Source organism: Humulus lupulus, chromosome 8 (genome assembly GCF_963169125.1).
Source record: "Humulus lupulus chromosome 8, drHumLupu1.1, whole genome shotgun sequence".
NCBI classification, from domain to species: Eukaryota; Viridiplantae; Streptophyta; class Magnoliopsida; order Rosales; family Cannabaceae; genus Humulus; species Humulus lupulus.
The window spans coordinates 3708435-3729497 of NC_084800.1; the positions used below are offsets into that span (position 1 = coordinate 3708435).

The 21063-nt window shown below is 37.0% G+C and overlaps 5 protein-coding genes across 6 annotated transcripts; all 5 read left to right on the top strand.

Annotated features, from left to right (window-relative positions):
• Window positions 1-62: 62 nt before the first annotated feature.
• LOC133793684 (uncharacterized) lies at window positions 63-10640 on the top strand. The gene is made up of 20 exons (XM_062230985.1): window positions 63-1367; window positions 1447-1557; window positions 1662-1867; window positions 1986-2196; window positions 2379-2616; window positions 2731-2881; window positions 2973-3251; window positions 3461-4322; window positions 4414-4530; window positions 4730-4842; window positions 4933-5143; window positions 5494-5731; window positions 5854-6004; window positions 7295-8609; window positions 8689-8799; window positions 8904-9109; window positions 9228-9438; window positions 9621-9858; window positions 9973-10123; window positions 10215-10640. The coding sequence occupies exons 1-20, from the start codon at window positions 80-82 to the stop codon at window positions 10494-10496; spliced, it is 6690 nt and encodes a 2229-aa protein (XP_062086969.1). The 5' UTR covers window positions 63-79; the 3' UTR covers window positions 10497-10640.
• Window positions 4335-7159, top strand: LOC133794205 (G-type lectin S-receptor-like serine/threonine-protein kinase SD1-29). Its single transcript, XM_062231416.1, has 5 exons — window positions 4335-4530; window positions 4730-4842; window positions 4933-5143; window positions 5494-5731; window positions 5854-7159. The coding sequence occupies exons 2-5, from the start codon at window positions 4738-4740 to the stop codon at window positions 6059-6061; spliced, it is 762 nt and encodes a 253-aa protein (XP_062087400.1). The 5' UTR covers window positions 4335-4530; window positions 4730-4737; the 3' UTR covers window positions 6062-7159.
• Window positions 10531-14401, top strand: LOC133793686 (G-type lectin S-receptor-like serine/threonine-protein kinase At1g61480). Its single transcript, XM_062230986.1, has 8 exons — window positions 10531-10555; window positions 10604-10611; window positions 10667-11564; window positions 11656-11772; window positions 11972-12084; window positions 12175-12385; window positions 12736-12973; window positions 13096-14401. Exons 1-8 carry the CDS (start codon window positions 10531-10533, stop codon window positions 13301-13303), a joined length of 1818 nt encoding a protein of 605 aa, XP_062086970.1. The 3' UTR covers window positions 13304-14401.
• On the top strand, window positions 13574-19943 carry LOC133794204 (G-type lectin S-receptor-like serine/threonine-protein kinase At1g61480). Of its 2 annotated transcripts, XM_062231415.1 has the most exons (8): window positions 13574-15851; window positions 15931-16041; window positions 16146-16351; window positions 16470-16680; window positions 16877-17114; window positions 17229-17379; window positions 17471-17769; window positions 19388-19943. In XM_062231415.1, the coding sequence occupies exons 1-7, from the start codon at window positions 14564-14566 to the stop codon at window positions 17750-17752; spliced, it is 2487 nt and encodes an 828-aa protein (XP_062087399.1). In that variant the 5' UTR covers window positions 13574-14563; the 3' UTR covers window positions 17753-17769; window positions 19388-19943. The 2 variants fall into 2 exon arrangements, with proteins under 2 accessions (XP_062087399.1, XP_062087398.1); XM_062231414.1 differs by lacking the exon at window positions 19388-19943 and having other exon boundaries at window positions 13575-15851; window positions 17471-17975.
• LOC133793687 (G-type lectin S-receptor-like serine/threonine-protein kinase At1g61480) lies at window positions 19268-20051 on the top strand. The gene is made up of 2 exons (XM_062230987.1): window positions 19268-19897; window positions 19989-20051. The coding sequence occupies exons 1-2, from the start codon at window positions 19268-19270 to the stop codon at window positions 20049-20051; spliced, it is 693 nt and encodes a 230-aa protein (XP_062086971.1).
• Window positions 20052-21063: the final 1012 nt, after the last annotated feature.

The window sequence follows — 21063 nt, forward strand, 5'->3', positions numbered from 1 at the left end:
TATAAAGAGTTTAGAATATGCAAATGTGTTGTAATATTGATTAAAATAATAATCCGTTCGCCAGAAATTGTGTCGTAGCATGTCAATATTGAATATATTTCTGTTATCCTTCTTCTGGTTTCAATCCCAATATTGCTATGCAAATTATAACATAACATCGTCCCAAGCCTTATCTCAAACACAAACTCTAGTCTCCTCTAACCAAATTTTTGAGTTAGGCTTCTTCAATCCAACTAATTCTTCAGATCATTATGTGGGCATCTGGTACAAGGGAACTTCACCCCTTACTGTTGTATGGGTGGCTAACAGAGAGAATCCGCTTAAAAACGCAGACTATGCAACGGCAAGTCTAACGATTGGCAATAATGGAAATCTGGAGCTTGTGAGTGGTAAGAACAAGTCTGTGACCTGGTCAACTAATATTCATGTTCGATCAAATAGTTCAGTAGCAGCTCTTTCAGATGATGGTAACTTGGTTTTGAAAGATGGCATATCAGGAGAAAGCTTGTGGCAGAGCTTCCACCATCCAGGGAACACATTCTTACCTGGAGAGAATTATAATCTCAAAACTGGAGAGAATTATGTGTTGACCTCTTGGAAGAGTGACAGTGATCCATCGCCTGGTAATTTCACCGTTGGAATCTCGAAACAGGCACCGCCACAAGTTTTCATTTGGATCAATGAAACAACACCTCACTGGAGAAGTGGGCCATGGGACAAATCCAGGTTCATTGGAGTACCTGAGTCGGCTAATTTATATTCAAGTTCAATTAATCTTCAAAGTGACTTTGACAAGGGAACAATTTTTTTGTATTTCTATATGTTCAACAAATCCAATCTCGCAAATATGTTTGTTTCACCGCAAGGTCTTTTGAAACATATCTTCAAAGACAATGCCGACGACACTTGGAAAACTGTATGGGAGGGACCAAAAAGTCGATGCGACTTATACGGAACTTGCGGGGCTTTTGGAGTATGCAAAACATTTGAATCTCCAATTTGCAAGTGTTTAAATGGGTTTGTACCAAAATCATACCAAGAGTGGACGAGTGAAAATTGGAGAGGAGGGTGCAAGAGAAGAACCAACTTACACTGTGAGAAAAACAATAGTAGCCAATCTTCAAATGGAGGAAAAGCTGATGGATTTTACAAGATGAGTATGCTAAAACTACCAGACTTGTATACGTATGTGGACATTAATGAAGCCAGTAATTGCCACACATGGTGCCTGAATAATTGTTCTTGCGTAGCTTATGCTTATGTGAATGGAATAGGCTGTTTGGTTTGGTCAGAAGGTCTTATTGACATTCAGGGCTTTTCCTCTGGTGGGGAGGATCTTTTTATTCGCCTTGCACAAATTGAACTTGGTGAGAAATTTGTTGCTCTTAATCTCTTTTTTCTCAATTCCAACACATATATGATCCATTATATTCATTTCTTATTTAGTTGGAGGACAGAAAACCAGGAAGATTGTCATCATCCTCACAGTTATTTCTGGTTGTGCCCTTCTTGTTGCTGTTGTTTTCATATTTCAAAGATGGAGAACTAACCACACAAGTAAGAAAATGATAAAACTTCTATCAAATGTAAATTTTCACTTTATAGTTTCTTGTATTTCTATCAAAATTTATCTGACCTCAATATTGCACCAAATTTTAAAGCTGGAATAGCAGGGCCCATTAAGGAGATCCTAAAGAAATTTGGTTTGGCTAAGATAGGTGAGGCTCTAGTACCCAATCTTCAAAGTGCCAAACAACAAGATCCATCTGAGTTAAGTGTTTTGGAATTGGATAGCGTTTTAGCTGCTACAAACCATTTCAACATCACAAACAAACTCGGGCAAGGAGGGTTCGGTTCTGTTTACAAGGTAATTACTTTGCGTTTTTAACAAAAAATAGTGTTACTCACTGCACTGTGTTTTGAAAAAAAAGAGTAAATAATGTCAGAACACCACATAAAAAAATGAGAGGTTTATCTACTTGCAGGGAAAATTACCAGATGGAAGGGAAATAGCAGTCAAAAGATTGTCAAGTAGCTCGGGTCAAGGCATAGAAGAGCTTAAGAATGAGATGATTTTGATCTCTAAACTTCAACACAGAAATCTTGTCAAGCTCTTAGGTTGCTGCATTGAAGAAGAAGAGAAGTTACTAATTTATGAGTTTATGCCCAACAGAAGCTTGGACACTTTTATCTTCGGTTAGTTTCCACATGTTCTCTTAATTTGTTCCCTATCCATCACATATTAACTATCATGCAATATACACCAACTTTTTTTGCATCCCTCAATCTTTATTTTGTTTCATTCATATGTTTTTTTTAAAGTAAATTAGATTATTCATCCTCGAAAACATAAGATATTTTTATGATCAATTATGTAGATCCAAGTAAAAGTGCACAGATCAGTTGGGCTACACGCTTTAAAATTATTCATGGAGTTGCTAGAGGCCTTGTATATCTTCATCGTGATTCGTCTTTAAGGGTGATACATCGAGATTTGAAAGTTAGCAATATTCTCTTAGACGAAAATATGAACCCAAAAATTTCAGACTTCGGACTGGCACGGATTTTTCAAGGGACAATGGATCAAGTAAACACTCGAAGGGTAGTCGGAACATTGTAAGTAGGATATTAAATATGCTTTGTTATAACGAAAGCAATGTTAATTCTGTACTAGAAGTATGGTTTTCAAGAACTAATGGAACATTTTCTTGGTTCAATCAACTAATGCAGAGGCTACATGTCTCCAGAATATGCCATGAGCGGGATATTTTCTGAAAAATCTGATGTATTTAGCTTTGGTGTACTGCTATTAGAGATAATCAGTGGGAGGAAGATTTCCAACTTCCACTACTATGACCAAGACCTAAGCCTTATTGCTCACGTGAGTTCATACTAGTTTCTCCTAATTTAAATCATACTTGGTTCGTTTTTCAAACGGTCATCTTGATTGGTCAGACATGTTTGTTTTGTAGGCATGGCGACTGTGGAATGAAAGTAGAGGACTAGACTTGGTTGATGAAGCAGTGGCGGAGTCATACTCTGCACCAGAAGCAATAAGGTGCATACATATTGGTTTGTTATGTGTACAAGATCACGCCGCTGATAGACCAACAATGCTGGATGTGGTTTCCATGTTGATCAACGAAACATATCGTCCTCAACCTAAACAACCCTTCTTTACTTGCCAGCGTCAGCCACAAACCGGAATTAGCTCCGCGAATGAAGCCACCGTATCATTATTTGAAGGCCGATGAGTCACTCCTTCGTTTAAGTAAATTTTGCAAATTCATGCTTTTATCTATAAACTCTGACAGTTGACAACAGAGTTACTGTGTCAGCTGAATAGTATTTGATACTAAAGCAAGAACGGTAAAGAAATCTCAATCTATTTGGACAGAGTGCACATGTCAATATAAATATATAGGTGTACAAATTTTTGTTACGTTATTCCTTATGGAAGAGCTTTGAGCATCCTGGGGACACATTCTTACCAGGAGCAGAGTTGGGTCGTAATGTCAAAACTGGGGAGAGTTTTGTGTTGACTTCGTGGAATAGCAATAGTGATCCTTCAGTTGGAGATTTCACTTTTGGAGTTTCCAAAACGAAACCACCAGAAGTTTCCATTTGGATAAACGGATCGAAGGTACTATGGAGAAGTGGACCATGGGCTAAAATTAAGTTCACGGGTATACCAGACATGGATCCAAATTATGGAAGTCCTTCCAATCTCGTAGAAGAAGCAGAAGAAGGAACGATACGTCTCCGTTTTAATTGGGACTACAACAACTCGGCTGTGGGAATAATTTTCATCACATCTACAGGTGTTCTAACACTTGAGGCAAAAGAAATAGATAAAGGCAACGACTGGTATACGGACTGGGTGGCACCAGCGACTCGCTGCGATGTCTATGGAGTTTGTGGACCTTTTGGGGTATGCAACGAGTCTGTGTCTCCCATTTGCAAGTGTTTGAAGGGTTTTGAACCAAAATCATTTGAAGAGTGGAGCAAAGGAAATTGGACTGGAGGGTGCCTGAGACGGAACCAATTAAGTTGTGACAAAAACACCACTGGTTTAGCCTCACAAAGAGGTAAAAACGATGGATTTTGGAAGATAGGTAATGTGAAACTTCCCGAGTTATATGAATATGAGATTGACTATTCTGATAAGGAGAGCTGTCAAAACTGGTGCCTGAATAATTGCTCTTGCATAGCTTATGCATATGTAGAAGGAATAGGGTGTTTAGTCTGGTACAAAGGCCTGATTGACATTAGTCCCTATGATGCAGAAGACCTTTTCCTTCGCCTTGCTGACGCAGAAATAGGTGAGAGAGAACATGCCTAGGAAAATTCTGAAATTGCAAGTGTTTTTTCCTCTTCTCCATAGCTAATTTCATGAGTTGACTGATTGTTTAGATGGAGGAGCAGGACATAAAGTTAAGAAGATTATCATCAGCCTTGCAACTCTTTCTACTGTTGGGACAATAGCAGTCATAGTATTATGTTTGCAGAGACGGAGAGATAGAAAAAAGGGTAAGAAAAGTATTAGATGGACAAAATATTGAACTGTATTTCTCTCTCTTAACACAAACACGTGCACGCACTGGATTTGCCTCATCACGCAAATGCAATACAAATGGCCAAACGCTTACACTAACGGTAGTTTGGCATTGGCTTGAAATTATTCCAGTTGCTACAATACTGACACTAAAAATAATGCTTAAAAAATCAGGAAACACTATGGAGACCACAGAGCACATTGACTTTGGCACCATTTTACATGTGACAAACAACTTCAGCCCAACGAACAAACTTGGGCAAGGAGGATTTGGTTCTGTTTACAAGGTTACTCTACGTTATTTCTTCAGTATCAATTTTAATGAAGTTTAACAAGTAAAATATCCATTCACTTACAAATTTGAGCTCCATTTGCAGGGAAAATGTCCGGATGGGAGGGAAATAGCAGTTAAAAAACTCTCTAGTAGCTCAGGGCAAGGCACAGAAGAATTCAAGAATGAGTTGATATTGATCTCAAAACTCCAACACAGAAATCTTGTTAGGCTCTTGGGCTACTGCATTGAGAAAGAAGAGAAATTACTAGTTTATGAGTTCATGCAAAATAAAAGCCTGGACAATTTCATCTTTGGTATTGGATTTACTAATTAAGCAACATCTGTTTTTTGCTTTATATATATACTTTGCTATTCTAATCTACAATTTTTGTTACTTTAATAATTTGTTTTCTATTGCATACCAATCCATTCTTGTTTAATCTAAATCTACATTTTATTTTGATCAATAATTTACCAGCAATTGTCATTACAAGCTCAAACAACTATGTATGTTGCATAACAGAGCACAGCATGAAAAATATCATGATTATGATTGCCTTAAAAATCATATGACAAACTTCAGTTAACAAATAAACAAGATGGGATGTGAAAGAGGAAACAAGACATTAAATACTGATTAATGTTTACTGGGTGCATGAATTAGATCCAAGAGGAAGAGAACAGCTGAACTGGGGTACTCGGGTGAACATCATACTAGGAGTTGCTAGAGGTCTTTTATATCTCCATCGTGACTCATCTTCAAGAGTGATACACAGAGATTTAAAGGCCAGCAACATTCTTTTAGATGAGAAGATGAACCCAAAGATATCAGACTTTGGATTGGCTCGCATTTTCGAAGGAACACTGGATCTCGCAAATACTCAAGGGGTTGTTGGAACTTTGTAAGCATCTCAATCTGTTCATATGTTTTCATTGTGTTACTGCTTTCTTAGGGCTAGAAGAGCTATATATTCAAATGATTATGTAGCATTAATTAATGGTGTAATGTTTTAAATAAGTACAGAGGCTACATGTCTCCTGAATATGCCATGGGTGGAGTCTTTTCAGAAAAATCAGATGTCTTTAGCTTTGGCGTATTGATCTTAGAGATAGTTAGCGGCAAGAAGAACTCTAACTTCCATTATTATGAGAAACCTCTTAGCCTTATTGCTCATGTGAGTTCAAGTTATAATATTTTTTTAGAGTGTCGTTGTTTGATATTTAAGATGTAACACTTTCTTATAATAATTATTAAATTAAATTAAGTAGGACTTAATATTAAATTTCACTGGTTACAACTTTTTCTGATGTTGGGTGTGACTAACCCTTCTTTTTTATATTTTTCAAGGAGACTAGATAGTAGATACGAGTATGACTATACGTCAATATAAAAGGGGCAATGTCCCACGTCTTTTTATTGGAGCTATGTCTGAGAATAATAACTATAATAACTGTGGAGTAAATTCCCTCATGAGCTGTCAAAACCAGAAACAAACAGAACATCAGTTACAACCAACTCAGCAAGTCTCTAGACACAACATCTAATTAACCCAACCGTTTACAACAACAATTTTTTTTTTCTTTCATGTAAAAGGGAAAGAAAGGGGCTGTGAGTGTGAGGCTTGACCATTCTTGTAAAAGGGGTTCAGCTTTTGGTTGACTCTTGAGAAGAAAAAGATACAGAGAGAGTTTGTAAGAAAGGGGTTTATTTTGTAAGGGTTCTGAAAAGAAAAGAAATACAGAAAACGAAAAGAAAAACTGAGAGAAGGAAGGAAGGATTACCTGTCGATACTGTGGCATGGATTCCTTGATCATTGATGTACCAAATTGAATGTCTAGTGCAGATCTGAGCTTCCCTGAGGAGAGCTCAACGAGGTCGTAACCCAGATTGGGGTGAACCTCGATAAAATTGTTGTCTTGCATCCTCTCTTTATTTTTCTTTCTTCTGATTGCTTGAACTTGTTGATTGCTTCTGATTTCTGAATGGTTTGTGCATGAGTTCTCGAAGTCTTGTTCAACTCTGCATAGATAAAAGTCAGGTAAAAGGTTTTAATCTATTAGCTGAATATTCATTGAACTCTGTGGTCATTTTGGTCCACACGCGTGATTGTTGAAAGGTCATTTGTGACCTTGGTTTTGCTAATGTGTCTGTGAGTTGGTGTAGGGCAGAAAAGTAATTTTCCTTCCTACAATAACGTATGTGGAAAACCAGGTGGAGTCAAGCTTCCCTTTGAGAAGAGAAGACCTATGGTGGTGATAGTTTTATAGTAGACTTGTCTATATATGTCATTTTATCTTGATTCTCGTTCTAATCCACAAGATTGATGATGCTTACAATTACAAGAGAAAATAAAAAAGTTGAAGCAATTTATAAGAGCTGACTCAACTTTATATGTAATATAAATAAATATCATATAAAGAGTTTAGAATATGCAAATGTGTTGTAATATTGATTAAAATAATAATCCGTTCGCCAGAAATTGTGTCGTAGCATGTCAATATTGAATATATTTCTGTTATCCTTCTTCTGGTTTCAATCCCAATATTGCTATGCAAATTATAACATAACATCGTCCCAAGCCTTATCTCAAACACAAACTCTAGTCTCCTCTAACCAAATTTTTGAGTTAGGCTTCTTCAATCCAACTAATTCTTCAGATCATTATGTGGGCATCTGGTACAAGGGAACTTCACCCCTTACTGTTGTATGGGTGGCTAACAGAGAGAATCCGCTTAAAAACGCAGACTATGCAACGGCAAGTCTAACGATTGGCAATAATGGAAATCTGGAGCTTGTGAGTGGTAAGAACAAGTCTGTGACCTGGTCAACTAATATTCATGTTCGATCAAATAGTTCAGTAGCAGCTCTTTCAGATGATGGTAACTTGGTTTTGAAAGATGGCATATCAGGAGAAAGCTTGTGGCAGAGCTTCCACCATCCAGGGAACACATTCTTACCTGGAGAGAATTATAATCTCAAAACTGGAGAGAATTATGTGTTGACCTCTTGGAAGAGTGACAGTGATCCATCGCCTGGTAATTTCACCGTTGGAATCTCGAAACAGGCACCGCCACAAGTTTTCATTTGGATCAATGAAACAACACCTCACTGGAGAAGTGGGCCATGGGACAAATCCAGGTTCATTGGAGTACCTGAGTCGGCTAATTTATATTCAAGTTCAATTAATCTTCAAAGTGACTTTGACAAGGGAACAATTTTTTTGTATTTCTATATGTTCAACAAATCCAATCTCGCAAATATGTTTGTTTCACCGCAAGGTCTTTTGAAACATATCTTCAAAGACAATGCCGACGACACTTGGAAAACTGTATGGGAGGGACCAAAAAGTCGATGCGACTTATACGGAACTTGCGGGGCTTTTGGAGTATGCAAAACATTTGAATCTCCAATTTGCAAGTGTTTAAATGGGTTTGTACCAAAATCATACCAAGAGTGGACGAGTGAAAATTGGAGAGGAGGGTGCAAGAGAAGAACCAACTTACACTGTGAGAAAAACAATAGTAGCCAATCTTCAAATGGAGGAAAAGCTGATGGATTTTACAAGATGAGTATGCTAAAACTACCAGACTTGTATACGTATGTGGACATTAATGAAGCCAGTAATTGCCACACATGGTGCCTGAATAATTGTTCTTGCGTAGCTTATGCTTATGTGAATGGAATAGGCTGTTTGGTTTGGTCAGAAGGTCTTATTGACATTCAGGGCTTTTCCTCTGGTGGGGAGGATCTTTTTATTCGCCTTGCACAAATTGAACTTGGTGAGAAATTTGTTGCTCTTAATCTCTTTTTTCTCAATTCCAACACATATATGATCCATTATATTCATTTCTTATTTAGTTGGAGGACAGAAAACCAGGAAGATTGTCATCATCCTCACAGTTATTTCTGGTTGTGCCCTTCTTGTTGCTGTTGTTTTCATATTTCAAAGATGGAGAACTAACCACACAAGTAAGAAAATGATAAAACTTCTATCAAATGTAAATTTTCACTTTATAGTTTCTTGTATTTCTATCAAAATTTATCTGACCTCAATATTGCACCAAATTTTAAAGCTGGAATAGCAGGGCCCATTAAGGAGATCCTAAAGAAATTTGGTTTGGCTAAGATAGGTGAGGCTCTAGTACCCAATCTTCAAAGTGCCAAACAACAAGATCCATCTGAGTTAAGTGTTTTGGAATTGGATAGCGTTTTAGCTGCTACAAACCATTTCAACATCACAAACAAACTCGGGCAAGGAGGGTTCGGTTCTGTTTACAAGGTAATTACTTTGCGTTTTTAACAAAAAATAGTGTTACTCACTGCACTGTGTTTTGAAAAAAAAGAGTAAATAATGTCAGAACACCACATAAAAAAATGAGAGGTTTATCTACTTGCAGGGAAAATTACCAGATGGAAGGGAAATAGCAGTCAAAAGATTGTCAAGTAGCTCGGGTCAAGGCATAGAAGAGCTTAAGAATGAGATGATTTTGATCTCTAAACTTCAACACAGAAATCTTGTCAAGCTCTTAGGTTGCTGCATTGAAGAAGAAGAGAAGTTACTAATTTATGAGTTTATGCCCAACAGAAGCTTGGACACTTTTATCTTCGGTTAGTTTCCACATGTTCTCTTAATTTGTTCCCTATCCATCACATATTAACTATCATGCAATATACACCAACTTTTTTTGCATCCCTCAATCTTTATTTTGTTTCATTCATATGTTTTTTTTAAAGTAAATTAGATTATTCATCCTCGAAAACATAAGATATTTTTATGATCAATTATGTAGATCCAAGTAAAAGTGCACAGATCAGTTGGGCTACACGCTTTAAAATTATTCATGGAGTTGCTAGAGGCCTTGTATATCTTCATCGTGATTCGTCTTTAAGGGTGATACATCGAGATTTGAAAGTTAGCAATATTCTCTTAGACGAAAATATGAACCCAAAAATTTCAGACTTCGGACTGGCACGGATTTTTCAAGGGACAATGGATCAAGTAAACACTCGAAGGGTAGTCGGAACATTGTAAGTAGGATATTAAATATGCTTTGTTATAACGAAAGCAATGTTAATTCTGTACTAGAAGTATGGTTTTCAAGAACTAATGGAACATTTTCTTGGTTCAATCAACTAATGCAGAGGCTACATGTCTCCAGAATATGCCATGAGCGGGATATTTTCTGAAAAATCTGATGTATTTAGCTTTGGTGTACTGCTATTAGAGATAATCAGTGGGAGGAAGATTTCCAACTTCCACTACTATGACCAAGACCTAAGCCTTATTGCTCACGTGAGTTCATACTAGTTTCTCCTAATTTAAATCATACTTGGTTCGTTTTTCAAACGGTCATCTTGATTGGTCAGACATGTTTGTTTTGTAGGCATGGCGACTGTGGAATGAAAGTAGAGGACTAGACTTGGTTGATGAAGCAGTGGCGGAGTCATACTCTGCACCAGAAGCAATAAGGTGCATACATATTGGTTTGTTATGTGTACAAGATCACGCCGCTGATAGACCAACAATGCTGGATGTGGTTTCCATGTTGATCAACGAAACATATCGTCCTCAACCTAAACAACCCTTCTTTACTTGCCAGCGTCAGCCACAAACCGGAATTAGCTCCGCGAATGAAGCCACCGTATCATTATTTGAAGGCCGATGAGTCACTCCTTCGTTTAAGTAAATTTTGCAAATTCATGCTTTTATCTATAAACTCTGACAGTTGACAACAGAGTTACTGTGTCAGCTGAATAGTATTTGATACTAAAGCAAGAACGGTAAAGAAATCTCAATCTATTTGGACAGAGTGCACATGTCAATATAAATATATAGGTGTACAAATTTTTGTTACGTTATTCCTTATGGAAGAGCTTTGAGCATCCTGGGGACACATTCTTACCAGGAGCAGAGTTGGGTCGTAATGTCAAAACTGGGGAGAGTTTTGTGTTGACTTCGTGGAATAGCAATAGTGATCCTTCAGTTGGAGATTTCACTTTTGGAGTTTCCAAAACGAAACCACCAGAAGTTTCCATTTGGATAAACGGATCGAAGGTACTATGGAGAAGTGGACCATGGGCTAAAATTAAGTTCACGGGTATACCAGACATGGATCCAAATTATGGAAGTCCTTCCAATCTCGTAGAAGAAGCAGAAGAAGGAACGATACGTCTCCGTTTTAATTGGGACTACAACAACTCGGCTGTGGGAATAATTTTCATCACATCTACAGGTGTTCTAACACTTGAGGCAAAAGAAATAGATAAAGGCAACGACTGGTATACGGACTGGGTGGCACCAGCGACTCGCTGCGATGTCTATGGAGTTTGTGGACCTTTTGGGGTATGCAACGAGTCTGTGTCTCCCATTTGCAAGTGTTTGAAGGGTTTTGAACCAAAATCATTTGAAGAGTGGAGCAAAGGAAATTGGACTGGAGGGTGCCTGAGACGGAACCAATTAAGTTGTGACAAAAACACCACTGGTTTAGCCTCACAAAGAGGTAAAAACGATGGATTTTGGAAGATAGGTAATGTGAAACTTCCCGAGTTATATGAATATGAGATTGACTATTCTGATAAGGAGAGCTGTCAAAACTGGTGCCTGAATAATTGCTCTTGCATAGCTTATGCATATGTAGAAGGAATAGGGTGTTTAGTCTGGTACAAAGGCCTGATTGACATTAGTCCCTATGATGCAGAAGACCTTTTCCTTCGCCTTGCTGACGCAGAAATAGGTGAGAGAGAACATGCCTAGGAAAATTCTGAAATTGCAAGTGTTTTTTCCTCTTCTCCATAGCTAATTTCATGAGTTGACTGATTGTTTAGATGGAGGAGCAGGACATAAAGTTAAGAAGATTATCATCAGCCTTGCAACTCTTTCTACTGTTGGGACAATAGCAGTCATAGTATTATGTTTGCAGAGACGGAGAGATAGAAAAAAGGGTAAGAAAAGTATTAGATGGACAAAATATTGAACTGTATTTCTCTCTCTTAACACAAACACGTGCACGCACTGGATTTGCCTCATCACGCAAATGCAATACAAATGGCCAAACGCTTACACTAACGGTAGTTTGGCATTGGCTTGAAATTATTCCAGTTGCTACAATACTGACACTAAAAATAATGCTTAAAAAATCAGGAAACACTATGGAGACCACAGAGCACATTGACTTTGGCACCATTTTACATGTGACAAACAACTTCAGCCCAACGAACAAACTTGGGCAAGGAGGATTTGGTTCTGTTTACAAGGTTACTCTACGTTATTTCTTCAGTATCAATTTTAATGAAGTTTAACAAGTAAAATATCCATTCACTTACAAATTTGAGCTCCATTTGCAGGGAAAATGTCCGGATGGGAGGGAAATAGCAGTTAAAAAACTCTCTAGTAGCTCAGGGCAAGGCACAGAAGAATTCAAGAATGAGTTGATATTGATCTCAAAACTCCAACACAGAAATCTTGTTAGGCTCTTGGGCTACTGCATTGAGAAAGAAGAGAAATTACTAGTTTATGAGTTCATGCAAAATAAAAGCCTGGACAATTTCATCTTTGGTATTGGATTTACTAATTAAGCAACATCTGTTTTTTGCTTTATATATATACTTTGCTATTCTAATCTACAATTTTTGTTACTTTAATAATTTGTTTTCTATTGCATACCAATCCATTCTTGTTTAATCTAAATCTACATTTTATTTTGATCAATAATTTACCAGCAATTGTCATTACAAGCTCAAACAACTATGTATGTTGCATAACAGAGCACAGCATGAAAAATATCATGATTATGATTGCCTTAAAAATCATATGACAAACTTCAGTTAACAAATAAACAAGATGGGATGTGAAAGAGGAAACAAGACATTAAATACTGATTAATGTTTACTGGGTGCATGAATTAGATCCAAGAGGAAGAGAACAGCTGAACTGGGGTACTCGGGTGAACATCATACTAGGAGTTGCTAGAGGTCTTTTATATCTCCATCGTGACTCATCTTCAAGAGTGATACACAGAGATTTAAAGGCCAGCAACATTCTTTTAGATGAGAAGATGAACCCAAAGATATCAGACTTTGGATTGGCTCGCATTTTCGAAGGAACACTGGATCTCGCAAATACTCAAGGGGTTGTTGGAACTTTGTAAGCATCTCAATCTGTTCATATGTTTTCATTGTGTTACTGCTTTCTTAGGGCTAGAAGAGCTATATATTCAAATGATTATGTAGCATTAATTAATGGTGTAATGTTTTAAATAAGTACAGAGGCTACATGTCTCCTGAATATGCCATGGGTGGAGTCTTTTCAGAAAAATCAGATGTCTTTAGCTTTGGCGTATTGATCTTAGAGATAGTTAGCGGCAAGAAGAACTCTAACTTCCATTATTATGAGAAACCTCTTAGCCTTATTGCTCATGTGAGTTCAAGTTATAATATTTTTTTAGAGTGTCGTTGTTTGATATTTAAGATGTAACACTTTCTTATAATAATTATTAAATTAAATTAAGTAGGACTTAATATTAAATTTCACTGGTTACAACTTTTTCTGATGTTGGGTGTGACTAACCCTTCTTTTTTATATTTTTCAAGGAGACTAGATAGTAGATACGAGTATGACTATACGTCAATATAAAAGGGGCAATGTCCCACGTCTTTTTATTGGAGCTATGTCTGAGAATAATAACTATAATAACTGTGGAGTAAATTCCCTCATGAGCTGTCAAAACCAGAAACAAACAGAACATCAGTTACAACCAACTCAGCAAGTCTCTAGACACAACATCTAATTAACCCAACCGTTTACAACAACAATTTTTTTTTTCTTTCATGTAAAAGGGAAAGAAAGGGGCTGTGAGTGTGAGGCTTGACCATTCTTGTAAAAGGGGTTCAGCTTTTGGTTGACTCTTGAGAAGAAAAAGATACAGAGAGAGTTTGTAAGAAAGGGGTTTATTTTGTAAGGGTTCTGAAAAGAAAAGAAATACAGAAAACGAAAAGAAAAACTGAGAGAAGGAAGGAAGGATTACCTGTCGATACTGTGGCATGGATTCCTTGATCATTGATGTACCAAATTGAATGTCTAGTGCAGATCTGAGCTTCCCTGAGGAGAGCTCAACGAGGTCGTAACCCAGATTGGGGTGAACCTCGATAAAATTGTTGTCTTGCATCCTCTCTTTATTTTTCTTTCTTCTGATTGCTTGAACTTGTTGATTGCTTCTGATTTCTGAATGGTTTGTGCATGAGTTCTCGAAGTCTTGTTCAACTCTGCATAGATAAAAGTCAGGTAAAAGGTTTTAATCTATTAGCTGAATATTCATTGAACTCTGTGGTCATTTTGGTCCACACGCGTGATTGTTGAAAGGTCATTTGTGACCTTGGTTTTGCTAATGTGTCTGTGAGTTGGTGTAGGGCAGAAAAGTAATTTTCCTTCCTACAATAACGTATGTGGAAAACCAGGTGGAGTCAAGCTTCCCTTTGAGAAGAGAAGACCTATGGTGGTGATAGTTTTATAGTAGACTTGTCTATATATGTCATTTTATCTTGATTCTCGTTCTAATCCACAAGATTGATGATGCTTACAATTACAAGAGAAAATAAAAAAGTTGAAGCAATTTATAAGAGCTGACTCAACTTTATATGTAATATAAATAAATATCATATAAAGAGTTTAGAATATGCAAATGTGTTGTAATATTGATTAAAATAATAATCCGTTCGCCAGAAATTGTGTCGTAGCATGTCAATATTGAATATATTTCTGTTATCCTTCTTCTGGTTTCAATCCCAATATTGCTATGCAAATTATAACATAACATCGTCCCAAGCCTTATCTCAAACACAAACTCTAGTCTCCTCTAACCAAATTTTTGAGTTAGGCTTCTTCAATCCAACTAATTCTTCAGATCATTATGTGGGCATCTGGTACAAGGGAACTTCACCCCTTACTGTTGTATGGGTGGCTAACAGAGAGAATCCGCTTAAAAACGCAGACTATGCAACGGCAAGTCTAACGATTGGCAATAATGGAAATCTGGAGCTTGTGAGTGGTAAGAACAAGTCTGTGACCTGGTCAACTAATATTCATGTTCGATCAAATAGTTCAGTAGCAGCTCTTTCAGATGATGGTAACTTGGTTTTGAAAGATGGCATATCAGGAGAAAGCTTGTGGCAGAGCTTCCACCATCCAGGGAACACATTCTTACCTGGAGAGAATTATAATCTCAAAACTGGAGAGAATTATGTGTTGACCTCTTGGAAGAGTGACAGTGATCCATCGCCTGGTAATTTCACCGTTGGAATCTCGAAACAGGCACCGCCACAAGTTTTCATTTGGATCAATGAAACAACACCTCACTGGAGAAGTGGGCCATGGGACAAATCCAGGTTCATTGGAGTACCTGAGTCGGCTAATTTATATTCAAGTTCAATTAATCTTCAAAGTGACTTTGACAAGGGAACAATTTTTTTGTATTTCTATATGTTCAACAAATCCAATCTCGCAAATATGTTTGTTTCACCGCAAGGTCTTTTGAAACATATCTTCAAAGACAATGCCGACGACACTTGGAAAACTGTATGGGAGGGACCAAAAAGTCGATGCGACTTATACGGAACTTGCGGGGCTTTTGGAGTATGCAAAACATTTGAATCTCCAATTTGCAAGTGTTTAAATGGGTTTGTACCAAAATCATACCAAGAGTGGACGAGTGAAAATTGGAGAGGAGGGTGCAAGAGAAGAACCAACTTACACTGTGAGAAAAACAATAGTAGCCAATCTTCAAATGGAGGAAAAGCTGATGGATTTTACAAGATGAGTATGCTAAAACTACCAGACTTGTATACGTATGTGGACATTAATGAAGCCAGTAATTGCCACACATGGTGCCTGAATAATTGTTCTTGCGTAGCTTATGCTTATGTGAATGGAATAGGCTGTTTGGTTTGGTCAGAAGGTCTTATTGACATTCAGGGCTTTTCCTCTGGTGGGGAGGATCTTTTTATTCGCCTTGCACAAATTGAACTTGGTGAGAAATTTGTTGCTCTTAATCTCTTTTTTCTCAATTCCAACACATATATGATCCATTATATTCATTTCTTATTTAGTTGGAGGACAGAAAACCAGGAAGATTGTCATCATCCTCACAGTTATTTCTGGTTGTGCCCTTCTTGTTGCTGTTGTTTTCATATTTCAAAGATGGAGAACTAACCACACAAGTAAGAAAATGATAAAACTTCTATCAAATGTAAATTTTCACTTTATAGTTTCTTGTATTTCTATCAAAATTTATCTGACCTCAATATTGCACCAAATTTTAAAGCTGGAATAGCAGGGCCCGTTAAGGAGATCCTAAAGAAATTTGGTTTGGCTAAGATAGGTGAGGCTCTAGTACCCAATCTTCAAAGTGCCAAACAACAAGATCCATCTGAGTTAAGTGTTTTGGAATTGGATAGCGTTTTAGCTGCTACAAACCATTTCAACATCACAAACAAACTCGGGCAAGGAGGGTTCGGTTCTGTTTACAAGGTAATTACTTTGCGTTTTTAACAAAAAATAGTGTTACTCACTGCACTGTGTTTTGAAAAAAAAGAGTAAATAATGTCAGAACACCACATAAAAAAATGAGAGGTTTATCTACTTGCAGGGAAAATTACCAGATGGAAGGGAAATAGCAGTCAAAAGATTGTCAAGTAGCTCGGGCCAAGGCATAGAAGAGCTTAAGAATGAGATGATTTTGATCTCTAAACTTCAACACAGAAATCTTGTCAAGCTCTTAGGTTGCTGCATTGAAGAAGAAGAGAAGTTACTAATTTATGAGTTTATGCCCAACAGAAGCTTGGACACTTTTATCTTCGGTTGGTTTCCACATGTTCTCTTAATTTGCTCCCTATCCAAATTGAGTTCACATATTAACTATCATGCAGGATACACCAACTTGTTTGCATCCCTCAATCTTTATTTTGTTTCATTCATCTGTTTTTTGAAAGTAAATTAGGTTATTCATCCTCTAAAACATAAGATATATATTAACATTTATGATCAATTATGTAGATCCAAGTAAAAGTGCACAGATCAGTTGGGCTACACGCTTTAAAATTATTCATGGAGTTGCTAGAGGCCTTGTATATCTTCATCGTGATTCGTCTTTAAGGGTGATACATCGAGATTTGAAAGTTAGCAATATTCTCTTAGACGAAAATATGAACCCAAAAATTTCAGACTTCGGACTGGCACGGATTTTTCAAGGGACAATGGATCAAGTAAACACTCGAAGGGTAGTCGGAACATTGTAAGTAGGATATTAAATATGCTTTGTTATAACGAAAGCAATGTTAATTCTGTACTAGAAGTATGGTTTTCAAGAACTAATGGAACATTTTCTTGGTTCAATCAACTAATGCAGAGGCTACATGTCTCCAGAATATGCCATGAGCGGGATATTTTCTGAAAAATCTGATGTATTTAGCTTTGGTGTACTGCTATTAGAGATAATCAGTGGGAGGAAGATTTCCAACTTCCACTACTATGACCAAGACCTAAGCCTTATTGCTCACGTGAGTTCATACTAGTTTCTCCTAATTTAAATCATACTTGGTTCGTTTTTCAAACGGTCATCTTGATTGGTCAGACATGTTTGTTTTGTAGGCATGGCGACTGTGGAATGAAAGTAGAGGACTAGACTTGGTTGATGAAGCAGTGGCGGAGTCATACTCTGCACCAGAAGCAATAAGTTGCATACATATTGGTTTGTTATGTGTACAAGATCACGCCGCTGATAGACCAACCATGCTGGATGTGGTTTCCATGTTGATCAACGAAACATATCGTCCTCAACCTAAACAACCCTTCTTTACTTGCCAGCGTCAGCCACAAACCGGAATTAGCTCCGCGAATGAAGCCACCGTATCATTATTTGAAGGCCGATGAGTCACTCCTTCGTTTAAGTAAATTTTGCAAATTCATGCTTTTATCTATAAACTCTGACAGTTGACAACAAAGTTACTGTGTCAGCTGAATAGTATTTGATACTAAAGCTAGAACGGTAAAGAAATCTCAATCTATTTGGACAGAGTGCACATGTCAATATAAATATATAGGTGTACACATTTTTGTTACGTTATTCTTATTTTAAAGTAATTGTTCGACCTTATCTAATCTCTTCAATATATATATATATATATATATATATATAAAATTCTCTGAAAATATTATTACCATTTCTTAGACTTGCTCCATCAAGTGTGAGAAATTGAACGGCAGGGTGCCTCAGTGAACACACACGAAAAATATATATGAAGTTGACTGAGACAGAGTCCTCTATCAGTCTAGACCATAGTAAATTATACTATTATATAACATTCAATGCTCCAAGGGAAGGCGATAGTTTTTTTTTTTTTTTTTTACTTTTTTATTCTATCCCCCAAAGTCTAACTCCTATGCTCATTATATATAAAAAATAAATAACAATATAACAAGTGGGACAATTGTTATGATGTGGAGAGAATTATCAAGAAATTGCTTGCTAAATTCAACTTCTTAAGAGAAAAAAGAAAAGAAAAGGGAATATTATGTTGTTACTTTTTTTTGAAAAAAACATTGGGATCATTGTCTTTACTTATATCCCTAGGTTCTGGCCAAAAGAATGGAAATGATAAAGCTTTCATAGGTTTATTCTTTCGAGTTATACTATTCTGTATTTTTTTCATCTAAATCTCGCTCCGTAATTTATAACTTAATTTCATCCCAAACATTATCTCAAGGCCACACCCTGGTCTCTTCCAACCAAATTTTCGAGTTAAATAACTCAAATTTAACACAAAATTTAACGAGCCCGAGCTGTGTTATATACCAACAAAAATCATGAGACTCTATCTAAAAATCAATTGGTTATTAGTAGAATTACCATATTATTATACTCAGCATCAACTGAATAGCATTTAATACTGAATCGAACGGTGAAGAAATCTCAGTCTATTATGTACATAGTAGGCATGCCAATATTTGTTACCTTAGTTTAAAGTCTTAGAAATCGAACGGCTGTGGTGCCTCGGTGAGCACAAAGATAAGGAAGTCCGGAAAAAAAAAAGGAAATATGAGAAGTTGACTGAGACTGAGTCCTAAGTCTAGACAATGGTAAATTATACTGTTATATAACATTCAATGTGCTAAGGGAAGGCGATAGATTTTATTTTATCCCCCAAAGTCTAACTTCTATGCTCATTGTACGTATAATAAATAAATAAAATTATAACAACTGGGACAACTATTATGATATGAAGAGAATTAACAAGAAAATGTTTGCTAAATTTAACTTCTTAAGAGAAAAAAGAAAAGAAAAGAAGGGAATATTATGTTGTTGGTATAGGGATTGCTAAAACTTTTTTTTTTTAAACAAAAACATTGTAATCTTTGTCTTTACTTATATCCTCAGGTTCTAGCCAAATGGATGCAAATGATAAAGATTTCATTGCTTTATTCTGCCGAGTTATACTATTCTACATTTTTTCATCCAAATCCTGCTATGCAATTTATAACATAACTTCATCTCATGCATTATCTCAGGGCCAAACTCTGGTCTCCTCCAACCAAATTTTCGAGCTAGGCTTCTTTAGTCCCAATAGCTCTGCAAATACGTACGTGGGAATCTGGTATAAGAAATTCTCACCCTTTACAGTTGTGTGGGTGGCAAACAGAGACAACCCCGTTACAGTTGCAGACTCTCCACCAAGTCTAACCATTGGCAGCAATGGAAATCGAGAGCTCTTGGATAGAAACCGCAACTCTGTTTGGTCTACCAATGTCAAAATCCGATCCAATAATAGCTCAGTGGAAATTCTTTCTGATTACGGAAGCTTAATACTCAAAGATGATACACAGAGCTTATGGAAGAGCTTTGAGCATCCTGGGGACACATTCTTACCAGGAGCAGAGTTGGGTCGTAATGTCAAAACTGGGGAGAGTTTTGTGTTGACTTCGTGGAATAGCAATAGTGACCCTTCAGTTGGAGATTTCACTTTTGGAGTTTCCAAAACGAAACCACCAGAAGTTGCCATTTGGATAAACGAATCGAAGGTACTATGGAGAAGTGGACCATGGGCTAAAACTAAGTTCACGGGTATACCAGATATGGATACAAGTTATGGAAGTCTTTTCAATATCGTAGAAGATGCAGAAGAAGGAACGATACGTCTCCAATATAATTGGGACTACAACAACTCCGATATGATAGTGGGAAATTTATTCATCACATCTACAGGTGTTCTAACCCTTGAGTATAAAAAAATACACGAAGGCGGCGATTGGAATACGGACTGGGTGGCACCAGCAACTAGGTGCGATATCTATGGAACTTGTGGGCCTTTCGGGGTATGCAATGACTCGGAGTCTCCCATTTATAAGTGTTTGAAAGGTTTTGAACCAAAATCATTTGAAGAGTGGAGCAAAGGAAATTGGACTGGAGGGTGCCTGAGACGGAACCAATTAAGTTGTGACAAAAACACCACTGGTTTAGCGTCACAGAGAGGTAAAAACCATGGATTTTGGAAGATAGATAATGTGAAACTTCCCGATTTATATGAATATGAGATCGACTATTCTGACAAGGAGAGCTGTCAAAAATGGTGCCTGAATAATTGCTCTTGCATAGCTTATGCATATGTAGAAGGAATAGGGTGTTTAGTCTGGTACAAAGGCCTGATTGACATTAGGTGGTTTCCCTATGATGCAGAAGACCTTTTCCTTCGCCTTGCTGACGCAGAAATAGGTGAGAAAGAACATGCCTTGGAAAATGTAGGAGATATATCAACCTGTATAGATTAGAAGAACAATACAACTAGGCAAAACATATACTGTTAATCGAAATTAGAACACCAGAATCAATGAAATCAAAAATTAAGAGAAATAAAAGGGCCAAAACAGAAAGCAATCGACACAGTGATTTTATACTGGTTCAAGATCAAAGATCAATGTGATCTTTGACTCTACATCCAGTTGAATACTATCCCTTTATTAATCAAGAACTCAGAAGTGCAAAATTACAACAGTTAAGAAGTATATCACCAGACAATGAGAGATTTAATGGTGAGTAAACTCAGAACTACTCAACAGCAACTTATCACCATAACACATCCGTTCATAGTGTTATGCCAGCTTCTTCTCTCCTTCTGTCGTGCATATACTTCTCTTTCTCTCTTTGTAGTTTCTAGTTCTCTTTCTCACTTTCTCTCTCTGTTCTCTTC